At 48.9% G+C, this 24097-nt stretch overlaps 2 protein-coding genes across 7 annotated transcripts; both read right to left on the bottom strand.

Moving 5' to 3' along the window:
• Window positions 1–14780: 14780 nt before the first annotated feature.
• Window positions 14781–20040, bottom strand: gyg1b (glycogenin 1b). 6 transcript variants are annotated; one of them, XM_088364105.1, is made up of 8 exons: window positions 19874–20040; window positions 18647–18782; window positions 18400–18574; window positions 18175–18337; window positions 16275–16401; window positions 15592–15795; window positions 15433–15499; window positions 14781–15270 (listed from the first exon to the last, which is right to left on the bottom strand). In XM_088364105.1, exons 1-8 carry the CDS (start codon window positions 19878–19880, stop codon window positions 15082–15084), a joined length of 1068 nt encoding a protein of 355 aa, XP_088220231.1. In that variant the 5' UTR covers window positions 19881–20040; the 3' UTR covers window positions 14781–15081. The 6 variants fall into 6 exon arrangements, with proteins under 6 accessions (XP_088220231.1, XP_088220229.1, XP_088220228.1 ...); XM_088364103.1 differs by lacking the exon at window positions 19874–20040 and adding an exon at window positions 19745–19873 and having other exon boundaries at window positions 15433–15465; window positions 15591–15795; XM_088364102.1 differs by lacking the exon at window positions 19874–20040 and adding an exon at window positions 19745–19873.
• Window positions 20041–21111: 1071 nt separating this feature from the next.
• Window positions 21112–24035, bottom strand: cpb1 (carboxypeptidase B1 (tissue)). Its single transcript, XM_088363884.1, has 11 exons — window positions 23926–24035; window positions 23488–23563; window positions 23292–23416; window positions 23110–23209; window positions 22937–23038; window positions 22762–22866; window positions 22584–22694; window positions 22432–22522; window positions 22156–22358; window positions 21619–21703; window positions 21112–21494 (listed from the first exon to the last, which is right to left on the bottom strand). Exons 1-11 carry the CDS (start codon window positions 23988–23990, stop codon window positions 21307–21309), a joined length of 1251 nt encoding a protein of 416 aa, XP_088220010.1. The 5' UTR covers window positions 23991–24035; the 3' UTR covers window positions 21112–21306.
• Window positions 24036–24097: the final 62 nt, after the last annotated feature.

Below are 24097 nucleotides of genomic sequence, written 5' to 3'. Positions count from 1 at the left end.
AAAGAAGCTGTTGGCGAGTCTGGTGGTGCGGGAGCGCAGGCTCCTGTGCCTCTTCCCAGAGGGCAGAAGGTCAAACAAAGAGTGAGCCGGGTGACTCACATCTCTGGCAATTGAGGTTGCCTTGCGGGCGAGATGGGAGGTGTAAATGTCCTTCAGGGAGGGGAGCGAAGCACCAATAATCTTACTAGCCGTATTCACTATGCGCTGCAGGGCCTTCAAGTTCTGTTCAGTGCAGTTACCACCCCAGACAGCGATGCAACTGGTGAGGACGCTCTCAATGGTGCCACGGTAGAATGTAGACAGGACTGCCTGAGGAGCACATGCACGCCTGAGCTTCCGCAGGAAGTACAGGCGGCGCTGAGCTTTCTTTGCCAGTGACGAGGTGTTTGCGGACCAGGAGAGGTCCTCACTGATGTGCACCCCCAGGAACTTGGTGCAGCTCACCCTCTCCACCACAGCACCGTCGATGATCAGCGGCAGGTGTGTTGTGTGACCCTTCCGGAAGTCAACAATGATTTCCTTGGTCTTATTGACGTTCAGCAGTAGGTTGTTGTCCCTGCACCACGTGGTCAGAAGGTCAACTTCCGACCTGTACCGAGTCTCGTCGCCCTTCGTGATGAGACCCACCAGAGTCGTGTCGTCAGCAAACTTCACTATGCGGTTGTCGCTGTAGGTCGCAGAGCAGTCATGCGTCAGCAGGGTGAAGAGCAATGGACTGAGCACGCAGCCCTGGGGGGCCCCCGTGCTCAGCGTGATGCTGGCGGAGATTTTGTCGCCAACACGCACCACCTGAGGCCTCTGACAGAGGAAGTCCAGTAGCCAGTTGCAGAGGGAGGTACTGAGGCCCAGCTCGTCGAGTTTGGAGATGAGTCGCTGCGGCACAATGGTGTTGAAGGCAGAGCTGAAGTCCACAAACAGCAACCTCACATATGAGTCCTTTCTCTCCAGGTGGGTGAGGGCCGAGTGGAGGGCAGAGCAGATGGCATCCTCAGAGGACCGCTTGGCACGGTACGCAAACTGGAAAGGGTCAATGGTGGGGGGGAGAACGGACTTGATGTGCTCCATGACCAGCCGCTCAAAGCACTTCATGATGATGGGCGTCAGTGCCACAGGGCGGTAGTCATTGAAGCAGGACGGTGCAGGTTTCTTCGGCACAGGAACGATGGTGGCAGCCTTGAAACACGAGGGGACGATGGCCTGCTGCAGGGAAACGTTAAAGATGTCCGTGAAGACACCCGACAGCTCCCCAGCGCAGTCCTTCAGCGCTCGACCCGGGATGTTGTCAGGGCCCGCCGCCTTACGGGTGTCAATAGCGGCAAGCGCCCTCCTCACACCGTCGGCAGAGAGGCGCAGGGGCTGCTCGTGTGGGGGGGGAGTGGTCTTCAGCGGGCAAGTGCTGTTCTGGGCGTCGAAGCGAGCAAAGAAGCGGTTCAGATCGTTCAGCAGACGGACGTCGCCCTCACAGCTCCTCGGCGCGGGCTTGTAGTCCGTGATGGTCTGAATGCCCCGCCAAAGGCTACGTGCGTCCTTGCTGTCCTTGAAGTGGGTGGAGACCTTGCACGAGAACGCCTTCTTCGCTTCTTTGATGCCTCGGGACAGGTCGGCCCTCGCTGTCCTCAAGCCAGCCTCATCCCCCGCTCTGAAAGCCTTGTCCCTGGCCCTCAACAGTCTGAGGACAGCCCCCGTCAGCCACGGCTTCCAGTTCGCGCGAGTGACGACGGATTTCGAGCAAGTCACATCATCGATGCACTTCGTGATGTAAGAGGTAACAGAGTCAGTATACTCCTCTATGTCCGTCCAATCGTTGTAGGTGGCTGCCTGCTTAAACAAGTCCCAGTCAGTGGTGTCGAAGCAGTCACGAAGTGCATCGGAGGCACCCTCAGGCCACACTCGAACCCGCCTCCGAACCGGCCTGGATGCCTTTACCAATTGTCTGTATGCGGGCAAAAGCAAAACGGTGAGATGGTCAGAAAGCCATATGAAGCGATCTGATTGGTCAGATGTGAATGATTGGCTGTTGGGAAAAGTGGGCGTCGTTATGCAAATGTAACTGTGATTGGTCAGGCTGAAATTGGCATTTAGGAGGCAGGCAAAGTGGCACTTAGGTTTTGGAAGGTTGTTTACAGCTTTGAGTTGAGTGTTTCCTTCAGCCACTGAACAGACTCAAGTCTTTGACTGTTCCCCTTCATCTCACATGACTCAAAGTGACTGGAATTGTACAAATGCATGTGGAGACAGAGAGAAGTAGTTAAAAACTTCTGTCCGTTGCAGTGACGCTCACCTCAAGGCTTGTGTCCATAGTAGTGGACACTCAGGTTTTGGAAGTGACTGATGGGCAACTCTCACCTCAAGACTTCAAACAGTACTTTGCCAATGCAGTAACCACCAAGCATGAAAGACTTCAAATGAGTTGAGTGCAAATTTGCTCATAAATCACAAAGACTCACATTCCAGTTGAACAATTTATTGAATAGAAAAGCAGTTTAAAAACATTTGAGCCGTCAATATTTGTGCGGGACTAATTTAGTTGCACACAAACAGTGATGACAGGCCCTGCATGCAAGCAGCTTAAGTGCTTGATGAGCTCAGGTATGATGTCACTTACTCGTGGCACTCATATGGCACCAGGGGGAAGGTGAGCACATGCAAACAGTGACATCTCTCACTGGGACAAAACCTAAGTGCACAGTACCACCACTATACACTTTTGGACAAGTTTTTCCATGACACTGATGCAAACCAAGTTAGTTAAATATAATTCAAATATATGCTCCTGACTAACTTGGTTTGCATCAATGTCATCAAAAAACACATCCAGATGTGTGTGATATTGTGCAGTACCTGGCACTTAGGTTTTGTGAGAGATGTCAGCTGTTTGCATGTGCTCACTGTTAGAGTGGTGCTCACTCTAACTTATTTGCAAGAACCACACGGGACACAGTATGCCCTTTGATCACTTGCAAGTGGAGAATACGTTCATCACTGTGCATACAGTGATGTTCGAACGAAGTCTGACTTAGGCCTCTTGCAAGAGCATGTTTATTGAGAGAAACAGGGTGGGGGTGAGAGTGGACAGGATTGGGGTGAACCCCTGGCCTCTGGTCAAATCATACCAGGGGGTGTTTTACGATGTTGTGTAAACATAACTTTGATTGCTTCCTCTAGCTGGTCAATCAGCTCAAAGGATCTTATTACTTTGTTCTACAACTTTGTTAATACAGGACAAGTTTGGTTAATTATTACAGGTTACATTCCAACATACATAATCATAGGATCAAACTACCGTATCTTCCGGACTATAAGGTGCACCTAAAAACCTAAACATTTCTCAAAAGTGCGCCTTTTAGTCCAGTGCGCTTTATATATGAATTAATTGATGAATTTGTTGATCCATACTGGATGTACACAGTGCTCTGCCAAAATGTTTCAGTACGTTTTAGTACGACTAGTAAATTACACCCCTCCGCGAGTCGTCACCTTATCGTGGTGGAGGGGTTTGCGTGCCCCTATGATCCTAGGAGCCATGTTGTCTGGGGCTTCATGCCCCTGGTAAGGTCACCCATGGCAAACGGGTCCTAGGTGAGGGGCCAGACAAAGCACGGCTCACAAGCCCCTTATGATGAATAAAATAAATGGATTGTGTTTTTCCTCGCCCGGACGCGGGTCACTGGGGCCCCCCTCTGGAGCCAGGCCTGGAGGCGTGACTCGAAGGCGAGCGTCTGGTGGCCGGGCCTTCACCCATGGGGCCCGGCCGGGCACAGCGCGAAAAGGAAACGTGGGTCCCCCTTCCCATGGGCTCACCACCTGTGGGAGGGGCCAAAGGGGTCGGGTGCAGTGTAACCTGGGCGGCAGCCAAAGGCAGGGACCTGGCGGTCTGATCCCTGGCTGCAGAAGCTGGCTCTTGGGACATGGAATGTCACTTCTCTGGCTAAAGGAGCCCGAGCTGGTGTGCAAGGCAGAAAAGTTCCGACTAGAAATAGTCGGACTTGCCTCCACGCACAGTTTGGGTTCCGGTACAAGCCCTCTCGAGAGGGGCTGGACTCTCTTCCACTCTGGAGTTGCCCACGGTGAGAGGTGTCGAGCAGGTGATTACAGCTTTGAGTTGAGTGTTTCCTTCAGCCACTGAACAGACTCAAGTCTTTGACTGTTCCCCTCCATCTCACATGACTCAAAGTGACTGGAATTGTACAAATGCATGTGGAGACAGAGAGAAGTAGTCAAAAACTTGTGTCCGTTGCAGTGACGCTCACCTCAAGGCTTGTGTCCATAGTAGTGGACACTCAGGTTTTGGAAGTGACTGATGGGCAACTCTCACCTCAAGACTTCAAACAGTCCTTTGCCAATGCAGTGACCACCAAGCATGAAAGACTTCAAATGAGTTGAGTGCAAATTTGCTCATAAATCACAAAGACTCGCATTCCAGTTGATACTTATTGCCCCCCGGCTGGGCGCCTGCACATTGGGGTTCACCCCGGTGAACAAGAGGGTAGCCTCCCTCCGCCTTCGGGTGGGGGGACGGGTCCTGACTGTTGTTTGTGTCTATGCACCAAACGGCAGCTCAGAGTACCCACCCTTCTTGGAGTCCCTGGAGGAAGTGCTGGAGGGCGCTCCTTCTGGGGACTCCATCGTTCTACTGGGTGACTTCAATGCTCACGTGGGCAATGACAGTGAGACCTGGAGGGGCGTGATTGAGAAGAACGGCCCCACTGATCTGAACCCGAGCGGTGTTCTATTATTGGACTTCTGTGCTCGACACGGGTTTTCTATAAGGAACACCATGTTCAAACATAAGGGTGTCCATGTGTGCACTTGGCACCAGGACACCCTAGGCCACAGTTCGATGATCGACTTTGTAGTTGTGTCATCGGATTTGTGGCCGCATGTTTTGGACACTCAGGCGAAGAGAGGGGCAGAGCTGTCAACTGATCAGCACCTGGTGGTGGCTTGGCTCCGATGGTGGGGGAAGATGCCGGTCCGACCTGGCAGACCCAAACGCTCTGTGAGGGTCTGGTGGGAAGGTCTGGCAGAACCCCCTGTCAGGAAGAGCTTCAACTCCTGCCTCTGGCAGAGCTTTTCCCATTGAGTCCGAGTGGACCATGTTCCGTGCCTCCACTGTTGAGGCGGCCGATCGGAATTGTGGCCGTAAGGTCGTTGGTGCCTGTCGTGGCGGCAATCCCCGAACCCGCTGGTGGACACCGGCGGTAAGGGATGCCGTCAAGCTGAAGAAGGAGTCCTATCGGGCCGTTTTGGCCTGCGCAACTCCGGAGGCAGCTGACAGGTACCGGATGGCCAAGCGGAACGCGGCTTCAGCGGTTGCTAAGGCAAAAACCCGGGCGTGGGAAGAGTTTGGCGAGGCCATGGAGAATGACTTCCAGACAGCTTCGAGGAAATTCTTATCCACCATCCGGTGTCTCAGGATGGGGAAGCAGTGCAACGTCAACTCTGTTTACAGTGGGGATGGCGTGCTGCTGACCTCGACTCGGGACGTCGTGAGTCGGTGGGGAGAATACATCGAAGACCTTGGTGCCGCCCTCCAGGTGCTCGTAGGAACCTTTCTTCCTGATCTCAAATAACTTGACCACGCAGTAGGTGATGGAGCCCACGGTGTTGACCACGAAGAGTGCGGTTGGCGCCACGTCATCAAAGGCCACCATGTCCACGGTGATGGTGACAATGCTCTTGACTCCTCAATTCCACCTACACGCCTTCCATTCTGGAAGCAGGGCCTGGGGACTCTGAGGCGGACTCTCCAATCTCTGGGGTTGAAGTCACTGAGGTTGTTAAAAAGCTCCTCGGTAGCAAGGCCCCGGGGGTGGATGAGATCCGCCCGGAGTTCTTAAGGGCTCTGGATGTTGTGGGGCTGTCATGGGCGACACGCCTCTACAACATTGCGTGGACATCGGGGACAGTGCCTCTGGATTGGCAGACTGGGGTGGTGTGTTCCAATTACAGGGGAATCACACTCCTCAGCCTCCCTGGTAAGGTCTATTCAGGGGTGCTGGAGAGGAGGGTCCGTCGGGAGGTCGAACCTCGGATTCAGGAGGAGCAGTGTGGCTTTCGGACTGGCCGTGGAACAGTGGACCAGCTCTACACCCTCAGCAGGATCCTCGAGGGTGCATGGGAGTTCGCCCAACCAGTCCACATGTGTTTTGTGGACTTGGAGAAGGCGTTCGACCGTGTCCCTCGGGAGGTTCTGTGGAGGGTGCTTCGGGAGTACGGGGTGCCGAGCAGACTGATAAGGGCGGTTCGCTCCCTGTATCACCGATGCCAGAGTTTGGTCCGCATTTCCGGCAGAAAGTCGGATTCGTTCCCAGTGAGGGTTGGACTCCGCCAAGGCTGCCCTTTGTCACCGATTCTGTTCATAATTTTCATGGACAGAATTTCTAGGCGCAGCCAAGGCGTTGAGGGGGTCTGGTTTGGGGACCTCATTATTGCGTTTCTGCTTTTTGCAGACGACGTGGTGTTGTTGGCTTCCTTAGGCCGTGATCTCCAGCTCTCACTGGAGCGGTTTGCAGCCGAGTGTGAAGCGGTCGAGATGAGGGTCAGCTCCTCCAAATCCGAGTCCATGGTCCTCGATCGGAAAAGGGTGGAATTCCCTCTCCGGAACGGGGATGAGATCCTGCCCCAAGTGGAGGAGTTTAAGTATCTTGGGGTCTTGTTCACGAGTGAGGGGAGGATGGAGCGCGAGATCGACAGGCGGATCGGTGCAGCGTCTGCAGTAATGCGGAATCTGTACCGGTCCGGTGTGGTAAAGAGAGAGCTGAGCCAAAAGGCAAAGCTCTCAATTTACCGGTCGATTGTCTTACCCCAGGAAGACAGAAAAAAAACAGTTGGAGTCCACCACTCACCGTTCTCAAAATAAGGGGGTGGGGGGGGGACATATCCTCACGGGGCCGCCATGAGGATGTGTTTCCCCCTGTAATTTGGCCTAGGAATGAGGGATTCTGTTCAAATTTGCGACACAACCTGAACAGACTCCCAGGAAGATAGAAAAAAAGCCAGTCGATGTGCAGGACTCACCGTTCTCAAAATGGGAGGGTTACAATTTTTATCCCCCCTCCCCACCACCTATCACTTTGCTTGGGACAAAAGGAGGCTTCAGAACTGAAATTTCTTCTCAATTATTCATTCAAATCAATTCACTCAAATCATTCTCGTTATGAAAGATTTGATCACAAAACGTGTGTGGCTTTTTCTTAAATGTTTGACATTGCTATAGTGTCAGCTTTTAATTAGATTGCGCTGTAATTTTAAAGCAAATTAATAGATGCAACAATATTAGTTTGCTTTGAAAATACCTGAGTAATAAAATGGATGGATGAATGATGATCACAATTTGTAATATATACTCCTTGTAGCATGTAACGGTACCCAAAAGGAGGAGTTTCTTTGCATCGAGGTTTATGCAAAGAGCTCACGTAATTATATCGTTGCTTTTTGGTGAAGTTAATGAGTGTTCCGTCTGTACGACTGGTCTTTGAATGCACCCCGCTTCAATGGCAGAACGCGGATGAACTTAAAGACATCAAATGAGAATAATTGTTTATAAAAATTAAAATTGACTGACGCAAACGTGAGTTCTCCATGTTTTTATTGAAAACAACATAGTGCTGACGCCGTACGGCATCGGTTTTTCGCTTTCCAAACAAGGCGTGCGCGCTCCCGCGGCAGGGGGAACAAAATCTCACGGGGGAACCAAATCGAGCACAACACCTCTTCCATCCAGGCGTAATCGGAGACAATGACACCCGGTGGTTAAGGTTTGTCTTTTAATGCAGGATGCTTGGTCTCCATGTGCCGAAGCAGTTTTGAAGGCTTCATTGCCTCGTTAGCGAGCCTGTCGCCAAATGCCGAGTGCGCTTGGCGCGTCAGAGTCACTTGTGGAAATAAATCAATATTTTAATTAGGACTCCAGAAATTTTCTTTTAAATTAAGCTTTCCTTTTCTTAGAAGTCGTAGCCTCTACTTCCGTCTCCTCATTGGACCTTATTCCCTTTCCGAAGAAGCCTTCCAAACATCTGTACCTTGCTTCTTTTTACTTGGTTCGCGGGCTCGACTGACGCGTCTTGTCACGTGACCGAGACAAGCGTCTTGACCTGAACCGACGGATGTAATTGGGAGAGAATCGCCATTTTTTTTTACATTACATTTTTGCTAGCTTTGCTGGCTCGACTGGGTAAACATGTCACGTGACTGGGACGAGCGTCTTGAACTGAATTAATTGTTCGTCGATTAAAAAAAAAAAAAAAAAATCCTGTGCGGCTTGGCGGCCCGGTACTAAGTGACCCACGGACCGGTACCGGTAGCGGACCGGGGGTTGGGGACCCCTGGGCTAGTGGATGCATACCGCAACCCTTGTCATCCTCAGTTTGTTGCAGTATAGCTTCTATTTTATGCGCCTTTTACTCCAGTGCGCCCTATATATGAAATAATTTCTAAAATAAAAAATTCAATGAGGGTGCGCGTTATAATCCAGTGCGCTTTTTGGTGCGGAAAATACGGTAATCTATTAACCCCAACACTCACCTTCTCCCTGGTGGCACACGAGTGCCATGAGAAGGTGACAAATATGACATCGCACATCAGCTCCTCAAGCACATAACACTAATAACTAACCTCATGGATCCAATTCCAGGTCCCTCGAGTATGTCCCACAAGAGGTCAGCTGCACCTTTGGTCCACAAACCTCTCTGATACTGTAAAGCAGGCAAGAAAAAAAAAACATGAGTAACATACCTTATACACAAAATGTCTTATTCTTTTTTAGATTTTTTTTTTTTTGTAGATTCAAGTCTTATCATTAGAAGAACAAAGTGGTACACTTTCACTTTTCATGTGTGCCAACCTTGGTCAAAAATATAAATAACTATAAAATATAGTTGAAATACAAGTAAATGCGCACATTTTTCCAAAATATACTTCTTATGTCGACATGTAAGTTTACAACTTGTAGAGCAATTATTTTGTTTCCTTTCACTGTGGCCCAAATAATCTTGTGCATTACAACAGGATCATTTGGGAAATGAGCAATTAAAATCCATCCATCCGTCCGTCCGTCCATCCATTTTCTTCCGCTTATCAAAGTCAAAGTCCAGGGTTGGGTCACGGGGACAGTAGATTTAGGAGGGACTCCCAGACTTCCCTCTCCCCAGCCACTTCATCCAGCTATTCCCGGGGGATCCCAAGGCGTTCCCAGGGCAGCCGAGAGACATAGTCTCTCCAGCACGTCCTGGGTCGTCCACGGGGTCTCCTACCGGTGAGACATGCCCGGAACACCTCCCCAGAGAGGCGTCCAGGAGGCATCCTGATGAGATGCCCGAGCCACCTCATCTGGCTCCTCTCAACGTGGAGGAGCAGCGGCTCTACTCCGAGTCTCTCCCGGATGACCAAGCTTCTCACCTTATCTCTAAGGGAGAGCCCGGACACCCTGCGGAGGACACTCATTTCGGCCACTTGTATCCGGGATCTTGTTCTTTCGGTCACAACCCATAGCTCGTGACCATACGTGAGGGTAGGAGCGGAGATCAACCGGTAAATTGAGAGCTTTGCCTTTTCGCTCAGCTCTCTCTTTACCACGCCGGACCGGTACAGAGTCCGCATTACTACCGACGTTGCACCGATTTGCCTGTCGATCTCGCGCTCCATCCTGCCCTCACTCGTGAACAAGACCCCAAGATACTTGAACTCCTCCACTTGGGGAAGGATCTCATCCCCGATCCGGAGAGGGCATTCCACCCTTTTCCGAATGAAGACCATGGACTCGAATTTGGAGGTGCTGACCCTCATCTCGACCGCTTCACACTCGGCTGGGAACCGCTCCAGTGAGAGCTGGAGATAACGGCTTGAAGAAGCCAACAGCACCACGTCGTCTGTAAAAAGCAGAGACGCGATGCTGAGGTCCCCAAACCGGACACCCTCAACGCCTCGGCTGCGCCTAGAAATTCTGTCCATAAAAGTTGTGAACAGAATCGGTGACAAAGGGCAGCCTTGGTGGAGTCCAACCCTCACTGGAAACGAATCCAACCTATTGCCGGAAATGCGGACCAAACTCTGGCATCGGTGATACGGGGACCGAACCGCCCTTATCAGTTGGCTCGGTACCCTGTACTCCCGAAGCACCCTCCACAGAACTTCCCAAGGGACACGGTCGAACACCTTCTCCAAGTCCACAAAACACATGTGGACAGGTTGAGCGAATTCCCATGCCCCCTCGAGGATCCTGCTGAGGGTGTAGAGCTGGTCCACTGTTCCACGGCCAGGACAAAAGCCACACTGCTCCTCCTGAATCCGAGGGTCGACCTCCCGATGGACTCTCCTCTCCACATCCCTGAATAGACCTTACCAGGGAGGCTGAGGAGTGTGATTCCCCTGTAATTGGAACACACCCTCCGGCCCCCCTTCTTAAAGAGGGGAACCACCACCCCAGTCTGCCAATCCAGAGGCACCGTCCCCAATGTCCACGCAATGTTGTAGAGGCGTGTCAGCCATGACAGCCCCACAACATCCAGAGCCTTTAAAAACTCCGGGCGGATCTCATCCACCCCTGGGGCCCTGCCACCGAGGAGTTTTTTAACTACCTCAGTGACTTCGAGCCCAGAGATTGGAGAGTCTGCCTCAGAGACTCCAGGCCCTGCTTCCACAATGGAAGGTGTGTAGGTGGAATTGAGGAAGTCTTCGAAGTATTCTCCCCACTGATTCACGACGTTCCGAGTTGAGGTCAGCAGCACGCCATCTCCGCTGTAAACAGTGTTGACGGTGCACTGCTTCCCCCTCCTGAAACGCCGGATGGTGGACCAGAATTTCCTCGAAGCCGTCCGGAAGTCATTCTCTATGGCATTGCCAAACTCCTCCCACGCCCGGGTTTTTTTGCCTTAGCAACCGCCGAAGCTGCGTTGGCCATCCGGTACCTGTCAGCTGCCTCCGAAGTCCCGCAAGCCAAAACGGCCCGATAGGACTCCTTCTTCAGCTTGACAGCATCCCCTACTGTCGGTATACACCGGCGGGTTTGGGGATTGCCGCCATGACAGGCACCAACGACCTTACGGCCACAGCTCCGGTCAGCTGCCTCAACAATGAAGGCGCGGAACATGGTCCACTCGGACTCATTGTCCCCCGCCTCCTCCGGGACGTGGGAAAAGCTCTGCCGGAGGTGGGAGTTGAAGCTCTTCCTGACAGGGGATTCTGCCAGACGTTCCCAGCAGACCCTCACAGTACGTTTGGGCCTGCCAGGTTGGACAGGCATCTTTCCCCACCATCGGAGCCAACCCACCACCAGGTGGTGATCAGTTGACAGCTCCGCCCCTCTCTTCGCCCGAGTGTCCAAAACATGCGGCCGCAAATCCGATGACACGACTACAAAGTCGATCATCGAACTGCGGCCTAGGGTGTCCTGGTGCCAAGTGCACACATGGACACCCTTATGCTTGAACATGGTGTTCATTATTGACAATCTGTGTCGAGCACAGAATTCCAATAATACAAGACCGCTTGGGTTCAGATCGGTGGGGCTGTTCCTCCCAATCACGGCCTTCCAGGTCTCACTGTCATCGCCCACGCGAGCATTGAAGTCACCCAGTAGAACGATGGAGTCCCCAGAAGGAGCGCTCTCCAACACTTCTTCCAGGGACTCCAAGAAGGGTGGGTACTCTGAGCTGCCGTTTGGTGCATAGACACAAACAACAGTCAGGACCCGTCCCCCCACCCGAAGGCGGAGGAAGGCTACCCTCTCGTTCACCGTGGTGAACCCCAATGTGCAGGCGCCCAGCTAGGGGCTATAAGTATACCCACACCTTCTCGACACCTCTCACCGTGGGCAACTCCAGAGTGGAAGAGAGTCCAGCCCCTCTCGAGAGGGCTTGTACCAGAACCCAAACTGTGCGTGGAGGCAAGTCCGACTATGTCTAGTCGGAACTTTTCTGCTTCGCACACTAGCTCGGGCTCCTTTCCAGCCAGAGAGGTGATATTCCATGTCCCAAGAGCCACCTTATGCAGCCGGGGATCGGACCGCCAAGGTCCCTGCCTTTGGCCGCCGCCCAGCTCACAATGCACCCGACCCCTTTGGCCCCTCCCACAGCTGGTGAGCCCATAGAAAGGGGGACCCACGTTTCCTTTTCGGGCTGTGCCCGGCCGGGCGCCATGGGTGAAGGCCCGGCCACCAGACGCTCGCCTTCGAGTCACCCCTCCAGGCCTGGCTCCAGAGGGGGGCCCCGGTGACCCGCGTCCGGGCGAGGAAAAACACAATCCATTTATTTTATTCATCATAAGGGGCTTGTGAGCCGTGCTTTGTCTGGCCCCTCACCTAATACCCTTTTACCATGGGTGACCCTACCAGACAACATGGCTCCTAGGATCATTGGGACACGCAAACCCCTCCACCATGGTAAGGTGACGACTCACGGAGGAGAGCAATTAAAATGTTCAGTGATAACATTTTGGACTCCTAATATTTTTTCAGGATCAAGTCATATAATACATGACCTTCTCCTATATTTACGATTAGAAGGCAAACGTTAAGGTCCACCTTTCTAGTCACCAGAGGCATAATGCTACATAGAAAGTGGGGAGGGCATGTAGTACCTTTCGAGATATGCAGATAGACGACCAGCAGCCGACGTGTAGCCTCCAGTATTCAAGTTTGGACATCAACATTTTGCATAGAAAAACAAAGTTCAAATCAAACGCTTTCCTTGATTATCGATTGATTGACAGCCGAGTGAGTGCTACTTGTGGGTGTGCTAGCTAACGCTCCACCTCTTGTTTCACAAGAGCTAGCGAGTTTCCACTAACGTAACGACTAACAATTATTCTCCTTTCATTTAATTGTTTGCATTTATGCATTTACATACAGTGGGGGAAATAAGTATTTGACCCCTTGCTGATTTTGCAGGTTTGCCCACTTGCAAAGAATGCAACGATCTATAATTTTAATCATATGTACATTCTAACAGTGAAAGACGGAATCCCAAAGAAAATTCCAGAAAATCACATCATATGAATTCATAAAAATTGATAACCGTCTGATGAGGAAAAACAAGTATTTGAACCCCTGGACAAATAGCATGTTAATATTTTGTAGAAAAGCGGCCAGCACAGATGTCAAACGGTTTTTATAGTTGGTGACAAGCTTTGTGCACATTTCGGCAGGGATGTTGGCCCACTCCTCCCTGCAGACAGCCTCCAAATCATTCAGGTTCCGAGGTTGTCGAGGCAACTCGAATTTTAAGCTCCCTCCAAAGATTTTCAATTGGATTCAAGTCTGGAGACTGGCTAGGTCACTCCAGAACCTTGATGTGCTTCTTCTTCAGCCACTCTTTTGTTGCTTTGGCGGTGTGCTTAGGATCGTTGTCGTGCTGAAACACCCATCCTCAACTCATCTTCAACTCTCTCACTGAGGGAAGGAGATGTTGGTCCAGAATTCTACGATACATGGCCCCGTCCATCCTTCCCTCAATACGATGGAGTTGTCCCGTCCCCTTGGCTGAAAAGCACCCCAAAGCATGATGTTGCCACCACCATGCTTGAACTCGGTGTTCTTTGCCCTCCAAACACGACGAGTTGAGTTGAGGCCAGAAAGTTCTATTTTGGTCTCATCTGACCACATCACCTTATTCCAGGCCTCTTCTGAGTCGTCCAGGTGCTGAATGGCGAACTTCATGCGGGCCTGTACATGTTTCTTCTTGAGCAGGGGGACCTTGCGTGCGCGGCAGGATTTCAATCCATGACGGCGTAGTGTGTTACCAACCGTTTCTTTTGTAACTGTGGTCCCAGCTGCCTTCAGTTGATTCATCAGTTCCGCCCTTGTGGTTTTGGGATGATTCCTCACCATTCGCATGATCAGGGAGACCCCACGAGGTGAGATCTTGTGTGGAGGCTCAGACCGAGGGAGGTTGGCGGTGGTGTGGTGCTTCTTCCATTTCCTGATAACTGCACAGACAGTTGATCTTTTCTCTCCAAGTTGCTTTCCGATTCTCGCGTAGCCTTGCGCAGATCAACAATCTTGTCCCTGATGTCCGTGGAAAGCTCTTTGGCCTTGCCCATGGTGGTGATGTTGGATGCTGGTTGTTTGGGTGTTGACAGGTGTCTTTTATACAGGTAACGAGGTGAGGCAGGTGTATTTGATGTATATAATTGGTTGGGATTGGGCCTGTGTCTTAAAGAAAGACTAACTGGCTTGTAGGAGCCAGAATACTTGCTGTCTGTCCAGGGGTTCAAATACTTGTTTTTTTCTCATCAGACGGTTATCAATTTTTATAAATTCATATGATGTGAATTTCTGAAATTTTCTTTGGGATTCTGTCTCTCACTGTTAGAATGTACATATGATTAAAAGAGTAGATCGTTGCATTCTTTGTAAGTGGGCAAACCTGCAAAATCAGCAAGGGGTCAAATACTTATTTCCCCCACTGCACATACAGCAAATACAGAGCTTGGAAAAAGTTTACATTACTCACTACAAACCCGAAATGTAACAACCCGAAGAGCTGCTCGCTGAAGCGGGAATGTACGGTAGCCATGAAAGCTCAATTCAAATAGACACAAAAGCGCGTCTTTGACAACTTGTCAGAAAAGACACTCTCATATCATGCATACAACACTAGTTCAGATAATTAAGTAAACACGCATAAAAGACACTCAATGTGCTATATGGGAAATATCATTCTGGCAGAGCAAACCATTTAATGCTGCTATCTTTGGTGAGTAGTAGGGCAAGGCTGGTGGATGATATACAGGTGCATATCATTGAATTACAAAGCGATAGAAAAAAAAACATAGTCAAGTAGTTTGATTGAAAAACATAGTATTTTATTTATGAAAGGAATCACGCAAAAAAAACCTGCAAGGAATTGATGCACCAATTTCAAGAGGGTTCTTGTTGCTGTAACATGGCGGCAAAGCATTACTTTTATCTAAATAAAGCTTCTCAATTCATTTCAATAGAAAAAGAGAAAAAAATTGCAACTAGGTGAAATCATGAACGCCGGGGCACAAATATCCAACTAATGAAATAAATGAACTCCTCTCTAATTCTATGGAAGTGCATTTGTGGCTGTATAAGTGCATCCCTCCACCCCCCCCCCCCCCTCATTTGAGGAAAGTATCGAGCTTCCTTTTGATATTGTCAAAGGAGTCCGTCCCCATGTAGTCTGCCTGGCCTTGCTCCCATTTCTGCTTGCGATCCTCAGAAGACGGCTGCTGCTCCTCCTGCTGTTGCAGCTGCGGCGGCGACAGGTGGACCACTGCAGCCGAGGCCGCCAGGTTCTCCTCCATGGCCTGAGGAAACCAGTGAAAACATCCTCTGAGTCCCAAATAAGGTACTTCGTAAAAAAAAAAAAAAAAAAAGCATCAGAAGAAATGAATGCCGCAGAAGCTCTGATGTGAGGTGGCAGCAAAGCCAACAAGCTTTGATTTGCTTGAGTTGAGCTTTTTCCATACCTGTACGCTGCCAAAAGTAACCAAGTAGGGGAACTTTACGGGAAAATCAGGAACATCATCCACCACCAGAAATACATAACAACAATCATATTTACATCATCTGTCATGACTGAAACAAAGTGCATTACATTGAAAAAAAATACGGACGGTATAGTTACCTCACCGATGCATTCCGAGTGGAAGGCCCGCTCTCCGTATTGCTCTTGGAGCATCGGCACCACGCTAGCCGAGTACAAGGCCCACCAGTCCAGGAGGAAGGAGGGGTGCGCTCCGCCGGATATCCCTTTGCTTTTGGTGTCCAGGCCGTGATTCCAAGGTTTGGTCTTCCCCAAAAAGTGGACCACCTTGGCCTTGGCGCCGTAGCTGAAAGAAGACCGAGCGGAATCAACGAAGGTTTTGATTTGGAAAAACACGCTCATCAGTCCTGCATTGCCAGGAAAAACAAAAAACAACGTGGGGGGTGCACAGCCACAAGAGTGGACGCACAATGACCTGACTGAGTGGTAAACATAAAAGGCCTTTAAATAAACGGCTCTATTTGGGGATTTGCAATCAGCTGTTGGGGCAGAAACCCTATCCAGAGTTGCAGCCGTCCCAATACTCAAGTCGCTCTCAACTCCGTGTCAGCGTGTGATTACCAGGCCGTGATTTGCGTACGCCTCGTCACGGCGTACGCAGACACTTGGCTGTCATATGATTTTACGCTGCAACTTTATAAAAAGAACTCAGTGCCCCGCGCCTCTTTTGTGCGCCACTGACGGCTACATTTATCACCCCACCCGTTGCCCGTTCCAAATATTCAAGGCACCCGCTCCAGTATGTCAGCAAAGTGAGACACATACTGCTTGAAAGCCGGTAGGTACGTATAAATGGCGATGCTGCTGAGGTTGTAAATGAAGGGAAGGTGTTTTGAAATGTCAGCCGTAGCCCAGTCGCTGAAGAAGCCGTTTAGTACTCCTTGGTCTCCCCCTGAAACAGAAGGAAGGCATCAGGATGGTATTAACTCCAAGTCGAACAATCGTGCACCAAAAACAACTGCTGCTTATTTTTTTCCCAGTAGAGTGAAAGCCAGACTTCTTAATTCCTCTACCTGCTCTGTTAAAATTGTTGACGTCTATAGCCGTCAATGGGAGTGAATGAGTTGCCTTATGAGTCGGTATGATTTTTACGCAATCATCTGGACATGAAAGCTGACTTTTTAATACACAGTGTACATGACATGTATGCTGCTACATTTCACAGTTGGTGGCCAGAGCTTTACAGTATGTGTCACACGAGCGTTACAGTTGACACCTAAGCCTCTTCCTCACCATGGCAAATATCAAAGATCAGTATGTTGCTAGAAATAGGAAAGCTTGCCTACTTTCTGCTCACTATATTTTTATTCAATGGGAGGTTTGACAATGACTGATCGGGACAACTCAGGATGGATCCCAACACTATCAAAGTGGAAAGCTTGTGAACTTTGCAGTTTTGGAGTTCTTGGAAGTTACATTTGCGTCCAAGTGAGTGATTAAACTCCAAAGTTGTTCTTTGTCAGTTTCCACCTGCTCCTGAGGGCATAATTGCTTAGCAGATAGCGTGCAGTTTTTTTTTTTCTATTGCATTTCCAAAATGACAAACAATCAGCCTAAAGTGAAAACATCCGAGCGGGCGCACCCTGGATTTTTGATTAGTTTTTACCGTTCTTCACGGTTTAATTGCATCTATGATGTTTCATGAGTCATTTTTCCTTCATAAATTTAAAAAAAAAAGAGCACACAAAACACATTTACACTCAAAGCATCTGTTAAATGGCAACTGGGGTGCAGTGCGCACTTTTAAAGATTATACTGGCTATAATGTCTTCCTTTTTTAATTGCCCTTTACTCCATTATAGAAGCCATATCCAACTTCCCGTCGTGAAATATTCTGCAAATAATGCTTGTAAGTCATCAAGCGAGGAAGGTAGTTAGCGCTGGCGTCTTAATCGACTTCGGTTGCTTTAGAAAAGTTTCAAGCGCATCGTTTCATCCCTCATTTGCTTTATTGCGATGATACCTAGTGCACTTTTTTTTCTTTTCCCCCTGACAAAATAACATTATCCTTCAAGGGATGGGAATAATTCAGGTAACGCACCGGCGCCGATTTACTGATGTTCGCAGTCAACTCAATGAACTATTCTCTTCATTAACGTTTCTTTCGAAGTCTGATGTCCCTGAGTGGGGGTGTGTGACTGCAAATAACACGGGGTATCCTGCAAATGAGAACAATCAGCCATATCTTGATACTATTAAAAAAAAAAAAAAAAATGCTAGTCATATTCATGACAAATCTGCTGTGTCCATATATTTTTTTGCGGTCTATCACGTTTTAAAATTCTGTTATGTTTTCTGTGTTGAATGACTCAGGGATTTCTGGTATGGAGTTGTTGATATCCTGCCAATTTATTACTGTGTATCAATGTTTGTTTGGAGCCAGGCACGCAGGGAGAGGACACACCGGATCACATCGCTATCTCTGTTGTCTTTTAAAAATATCATTCATAATCTGTAGAGTGATGGAAAGCTTAAGTGCCATTCTGGCTAAAAGGTCAAAGCAGCTTCCAGTCATGTGTCAGCCTACATGAAAAATAAAAAAAAAACACCAATGCTGACTTTTTGGTACACTGACAGCGTAAACAAGGTATGCAGCTTCCAGGATCCCGACGGTAAACCTGACAAAACCACCCCCATCCCCTGCGACTTGTGCAAGTTTGCTTACCGTCAAAGCTGCCGTATTCTGTGCAGTAATGAAGGAGTTTGTCGTAAGTCTCCACAGACGGACGAAAAACAAACACGCCCGAGTTGAAGCAGTCAGGCCAGCCGGGATCGGGGGCAGCTGACAGTTCTTCTCTGTCAAAGAGCTCGTCTATATTCGAAAGCACCTGAGATGGAAAACATGCTCAAGCACTTTTTTTCAAATTGATTTCACATCAATTTGTCTCACCAGAGTGTCTGCATCCATGAAGACACACTTGGAGTAATGTGTGAGCGTCCAGCAGTGGAGTTTAGTGAAAGTGATGCCTAATTCGGGCCTCTTCAACAGCGCCAGGTTAGCCACGTCACCGCTATCGAGCACGTCCACCAGCCGAACCTCGTCGAAGATCCTCCTCAGCACGGACCTGACAGTTTTTCAAGCGTCAGACAACAACAACACAGGACTGATGGATGGGATGGGAATGGAGATTCCTTACTGGCATTCTTCAGACACTTGGGGTCCAATGAGGGCTGCCAACCCTTTGGAGGTTTTGTGGCGCCGCAGGGACTGACCCAGAACCATGGCTCCCTTTGCATAGCTGTCATTGGTAGCCAACGTCACAAAAGCTTGGTCTGTGGGCGTTGTAAATTCTTAAGCAACATTTCAAATGGCTCCCTTGTGTTTTAATAACCTTTGAAATATGAAAAGAGTGTTAGCTATGGAGTTGTTGTGGTTGTTGTTGTTGCTACTTTCGGATGGTCCCGTCACAGGTCGCCCCAGCGAGGCACGCACATGATTTGTCTGGCACAGGTCGTAATGCCAGATGCCCTTCCTGACGCAACCCACCCATTTTATATCCGGGCTTTGGACCAGCTGTCAAATAATAGCAGATAATACTAAACAATACATCAAACTGCCAACCACCCTCTCCGACAGGAACATTTGGCATTCATTTTGTTTTACGTGAAGTGAGTGATGTCTTGTATAGCACACAAAGTGACAAAATACAGTCGTAATTCTTAAAGAAACAGCTTTACATGTTGCTATAATTACTTGTCGAATTGGATTTAAAGAACGTTAGGCGAACCTGAACAATACTAATCGACACAACCCGACTTTACATATTTTGTCATCCATGTTCAGTTGTCATGGCGACCAGAGGTTATGTTACCAAATTATGTAACCATACAGGCTAGCATAAAAATATCGCATTCAATTTTTGGCACTTTATGTGCACAAAGACAGTGCTAGACGATAATAATCGTAATTATTGTATTGCATCTGACAGGGTTATGACGTCATAGCAACGCAACTCAAATGAAAATATTCAATAGAGTATTTGTCACTTTTGACAGTACTTTTTTTAAAAGTGAAAATGCAAAATTAAAGTAACAAATACTGCACATTGTTCAATTGTTTGATGTCACTGCGTCTTGTGACGACAGCACGAGTGATGACGTCAGGTGATCAACACACTACTGACATTTAACCTAAAAAAGATCACTTAAAAACTTTACACACATGAGTTCGAGTTTAAAGTGACGACACACACTCCAAGTAGAAATTGCGCTTTGTCACTCTGGTGACATTTTACCTCGGCGCGTCGTTTTATATTTCAGTACAAACTTTTCCACGCTCGTCGCACGCACTTCAAGTGTCAGGTCTCGCCCCTTGGATAGTATCGTGTTATTTGGAGAAAAAGTCGCGTTCCGTTGTCCCATACCTGCCATGACCGAAGGAAGAAAGTCCAAGCTACGTCTTCGTAGCTTCTTGGACGCAACCACCGCACGCACGCACGTACGCTCAGGGTAGCTTTGGCGTGCAAACGAAAAGGAGCGACTAAATTTTACCGTGGTGCATTTATAGCAGTGGGACAGCGGTCAGCGTCATGTGACTGGGAATGGGGGTGTCCCGTATGTCCTGTCTCCTGTCCACGCACGCACACATGCTACCAAACCGTGATTTGAAACCGTAACTAACACCGGCTAGTAACCCCAACTTGATTAACTAGTTAATTAGCTAATTAACTTTACAATCCTTAATCACTTGCCTTGACCCCCTATCTGAGAGCAGAGTGGTTGGAGCCGCTCCAGCAAAACAAACACTAACCCAAATTACTTTTTTTTTTTTTAGCACAAGTTATATAAATAGAGTAGTTAAGTGACCAGAAGTAGCGTGATAATACAGCTCCGCAAATGATGCAGAGTGACAGCTAAATGATAAATGGTAAATACGGCCAGTCCTTTAGAAATCCTTGATCCGATTCCACTATAACTTAGAAGGGTTCATCTTAGATCCTTTTTTTTTCTTATTTTATGTATACTAAACTTCTTCACATTGGAATGTGCGTAAAGCTTAGTGTTGCGGGGCTCTGAAAATATTTGAAGAATGTTGCAGTGTTGGAGGATATATCAAGGAACCGTCCTTAAAGCGTATGATGCCGAAATATGATGCTTTGGCATCACCTTGTGGACAAAGAGAAGTACGGCAAATGCACTTGGTGTTTCCCAACTTTTATCGCGTCGACAGGCTTGGTGTATTTTACGTTAGAAAAAACGGATGTACATGTCTTTTGTAAACGCATATGGAGTTAGTATTTGTTTTTCGTTTTGTTTAGGTACTACTTGTTAATTAATATTTTCATTTTTTCTATAAATGTTTTTGTTGTGCAGTTTCAAAAAATGTATTGGAAATGATCCACAGCAATCAGTTTTATTGGCGCAATTATTTTTCTCTTAAACTCCACGGAGGCCTAGGCTGACTCTAAATAAATGTAGTGTATTGTCACCCTGCCCCCCAAACGATATAATTTTAAATTGAATGCAGTGAAGCCTGTATAGTGGGCCCATTGTTTTTACTAGCTATACATGAGTGTTTTAGTCTACATTTGTTCCCCCCTCCCATCAGACGAAGCAGCAAACACTCTATTATCATACACACATAAAGCTTTGATTCAGCACGTGGGGATGGATCATTGATTTTATTGTTCACACTCATCTTGATATTCTCTGAAGCACAGCAAGGAAACATGGCGGGTGGTGACCGTTCCCATGGATACGGGACTGGAGATGGCGGAGAGGTTGCCAGGGGCCGGGGGGGAGGCTGGAGAACCTGTTGGCGGACTTCTCTGGTCCCGCTCAGTTTTTTTGTTTTTTCTTAATAGAGGTTCTTCTGCACATAAGCAGCGATGTGCTTGATGGCCAGCATGGTCTCCTCGCACGTGGGCTTAATCTGAGACTCGGGCAGCAGGAATCCGTAACGACCAGTGTCGCGCAACTCAAAGGTGAAGGAGTATTTCACACCCAGGTCGTAGGCCCAGTCGTCAGAGCCTCCGGCGGCGGGGTCTGAGGGCACGTAAACAGAGAGAGACAAGCTTTGTATACAGAGAAGCTAAGGTTAGCCTAGTGTGGTTTTGGTCACAAGACAACTAGACTGTCAAGCCTTTCACGGTGGGTCAGTTTTACTCACAGATGGTCGCTGCTCCAGGTCCACTGGTGTAGCGGGTTCCATACAGACCACGAAGAGCGGCAGAAGCTCCCTGAGCGATCTTCAGCTGCAATGAATACGGAGGAGAAAAAAAAGACACGAGTCGGCATGTTTTCTTCTTACACTACCAGTCATTATAGATCATGAGAAGTTTGCATGGGGGGATCCTCGACTTGGAACAGACTTTGGTGATCAGAAAAAACACACACTTGGATTTATGAGTGGAAATACTTGCAAGTTAAGATTTAAAGATGGACGAGAAGCCATGAACTCAATCCAGATGATAACGGCAAAAAACACGCGCGTACGCACGTGTAACGTATTATTACGGAAATTGCGCCGGCGCCCGGCAGGAAATGAAATCAGGCACGCTCGGGAAATGAAATTCCTCATCTGCGAGACTTCTTTTGTTCTTCATCTCCTTTCAAGTGTAAAAAAGATGCCAAGCATTAGTGACTGGAGGTGCGAGTGTGAACTAACTGGATCCTCCCAAATGAGAGCCAGAAGTTTGGTACTGACCAGCTCACTGTGGTGCGCAGCCAGCTCGTACGTGTACGAGTAAGGGAAGAGCAGCAGCTGCGAGTATGAGTGGATGGTGATGTAGGCTTTGATGATCGATTTGTTCGCGCGGATAAAGTCAGCCACATTCTTGACCTCAATCTCTGACTCGGGTTTGTAGCCGCAGAAGGTGTCGCTGCAGGGCTTGCTGGAGGCTCCGATGGCTGAAATAAAGACCCCGATTGTCGTCTCCATTGACACCTAGAAGTGTGTCTCCATCATCTTCATCCTACTCACTGCACCAGCCGGCGTTCCAGTTCCTGTTGGGATCGGCTCCAATGCAGCTGGATCCAGATCTCCTGGAGCGGGTTTTCCTCCACATTCTGTTCTGAAAAGCATACAGCGCAAACACAGTCAGTCATCTTTTTTGGGGGGGGGGCGGCACTTACGCTCTTGTGGGTGTAGTCATAGCCGTCAATGTTGAAGACTGGAAGGACGTAGACGTCCATCTGGTTGAGCAGGTTGGTCATCTGTGAATCTTTGCCGTAGGTGGACAGAGCCTGAAGACACAAAAGCGGTTAGGAAAACATCCCTCATTTTGAAACTGGGGGGTTCTTTGGCTCGGACCTCCTTGACAAACCACTGGCAGAAAGCAGGCGAGATCCACTCCCTGGCATGGATGCCGCAGTCCATGAAGATGGCGGGCTTGGCGAAGCTGGACGTTTTGCCGAGCTGCCGTGGCAGACCAATGGTCAGATGCAATCGTGTTCCATGGTGAGATCTGTTGCTTAAAAGGCCTGACCTTGAGGAGAGTCATGGGGCGTCCCTCAAAGGTGTTCCCAATCACCTGCTTGCTGATCAGACTCGGGTTGGAAGAGGAAATGGATGCAATCCATGCCTGGACCTAACAGAACAAAAAATTGCAGATTGAGGAAAAAAATGGAAGCTACAAAGAGGCATGCCACTTCTTCTTACCTTGTCCCAGCTGTTGTAATTGATGTAGCTGTGGCTTCGGGGTGAAGCCTTATTGTCGGCCTGGTCCTCAACGGCAGACTGCAGGTCGTCGATGAGCACCCTTTAAGAAAAGGCATTTAGCCCAAAAATGCTAATGCTAGGTTGACGGGACAATTTCTCGGACGACTAAATCCGAATCTTACTCATGCTCCATGTCACTTTGCAGCAACATGGTGAGCACCATGTCCTGGTACAAAGCGGGCACACGGATGTCCACGTCCGTGTCGATGGTCACCAGCTCGACGCTCTCGGGTCTCCAGAAGTCCACCTTGCAAAAAAGACTATCGTGCTTGAGCTACAGCGACGGCACGTGAAGGTACGTTAGAGTTGAAAGTCTACCTCGATGGTCTGTGCCAGGTCTTTGATGAGAGTCACATGTTGGTCCAAAACTGGTTTCAGACGCAGCACTTGTTCGCTGGGGGGGAAATTGTATTCATGAATTTATTCTGGAGAAAACTCTTCAAGCTCAGTCAAACTTGGCAAAATACAAGAAAAGGCTCTCGGTATGATACACCAATGATAAAGTGTGTCACAACGGGGTGTACCGAAGACCTCCCGAAGATGACAACTTTCTTGTTTGCCGCCGCATGGAAAACTGTAATACTCCGAGTTGATGGGAGGCTAATTGAACTGGATCAGAAGCCAGCGCCAGCCGTGATGGATCGCAGCCACTTGTCACAGTATGCAGCATGAGCAAAAAGTATGATTTGCTCAGCGTGTTTGGCATGGAAAAGAAAAATGGAATTGTCTTTTCGGCAGAAGATTGGGAAACGTTACCCGTCGAAGCGAGCAACGTCCGCCAGGGCCACGGCGACCAGTCCGAATAGCAGGAGGATTCTCATGTTGGCAAGTCGGGCTGACGTGGCCGCTGCAAGGCACTTATAAGCGTGGGCGCGACCCCCCCCGTCATTTGTAATCAGTTTCGACATGCACAAGTCAATCATTAATA

This window comes from Syngnathus floridae, chromosome 20, assembly GCF_059516105.1.
Source record: "Syngnathus floridae isolate MCC-2025c chromosome 20, RoL_Sflo_1.0, whole genome shotgun sequence".
Lineage (NCBI taxonomy): Eukaryota > Metazoa > Chordata > Actinopteri > Syngnathiformes > Syngnathidae > Syngnathus > Syngnathus floridae.
The sequence above is the reverse complement of the archived record's forward strand: the minus strand, read 5'-3'. Positions and strand labels throughout refer to the sequence as shown.

Coding starts and splice junctions, on each gene's coding strand:
- gyg1b (XM_088364102.1), bottom strand. CDS start 19,871: ATGGGACAACGGAACGCGACTTTTTCTCCAAATAACACGATACTATCC. Junction 18,783..19,744: donor ATATAAAACGACGCGCCGAG/GTAAAATGTCAC, acceptor CAACGCCCACAG/ACCAAGCTTTTGTGACGTTG. Junction 15,271..15,432: donor TTACTTTTGGCAGCGTACAG/GTATGGAAAAAG, acceptor TGGTTTCCTCAG/GCCATGGAGGAGAACCTGGC.
- cpb1 (XM_088363884.1), bottom strand. CDS start 23,990: ATGAGAATCCTCCTGCTATTCGGACTGGTCGCCGTGGCCCTGGCGGAC. Junction 23,210..23,291: donor CAAAGTGACATGGAGCATGA/GTAAGATTCGGA, acceptor CTTTTCTTAAAG/GGTGCTCATCGACGACCTGC. Junction 22,359..22,431: donor CTGGAACGCCGGCTGGTGCA/GTGAGTAGGATG, acceptor TCTTTATTTCAG/CCATCGGAGCCTCCAGCAAG.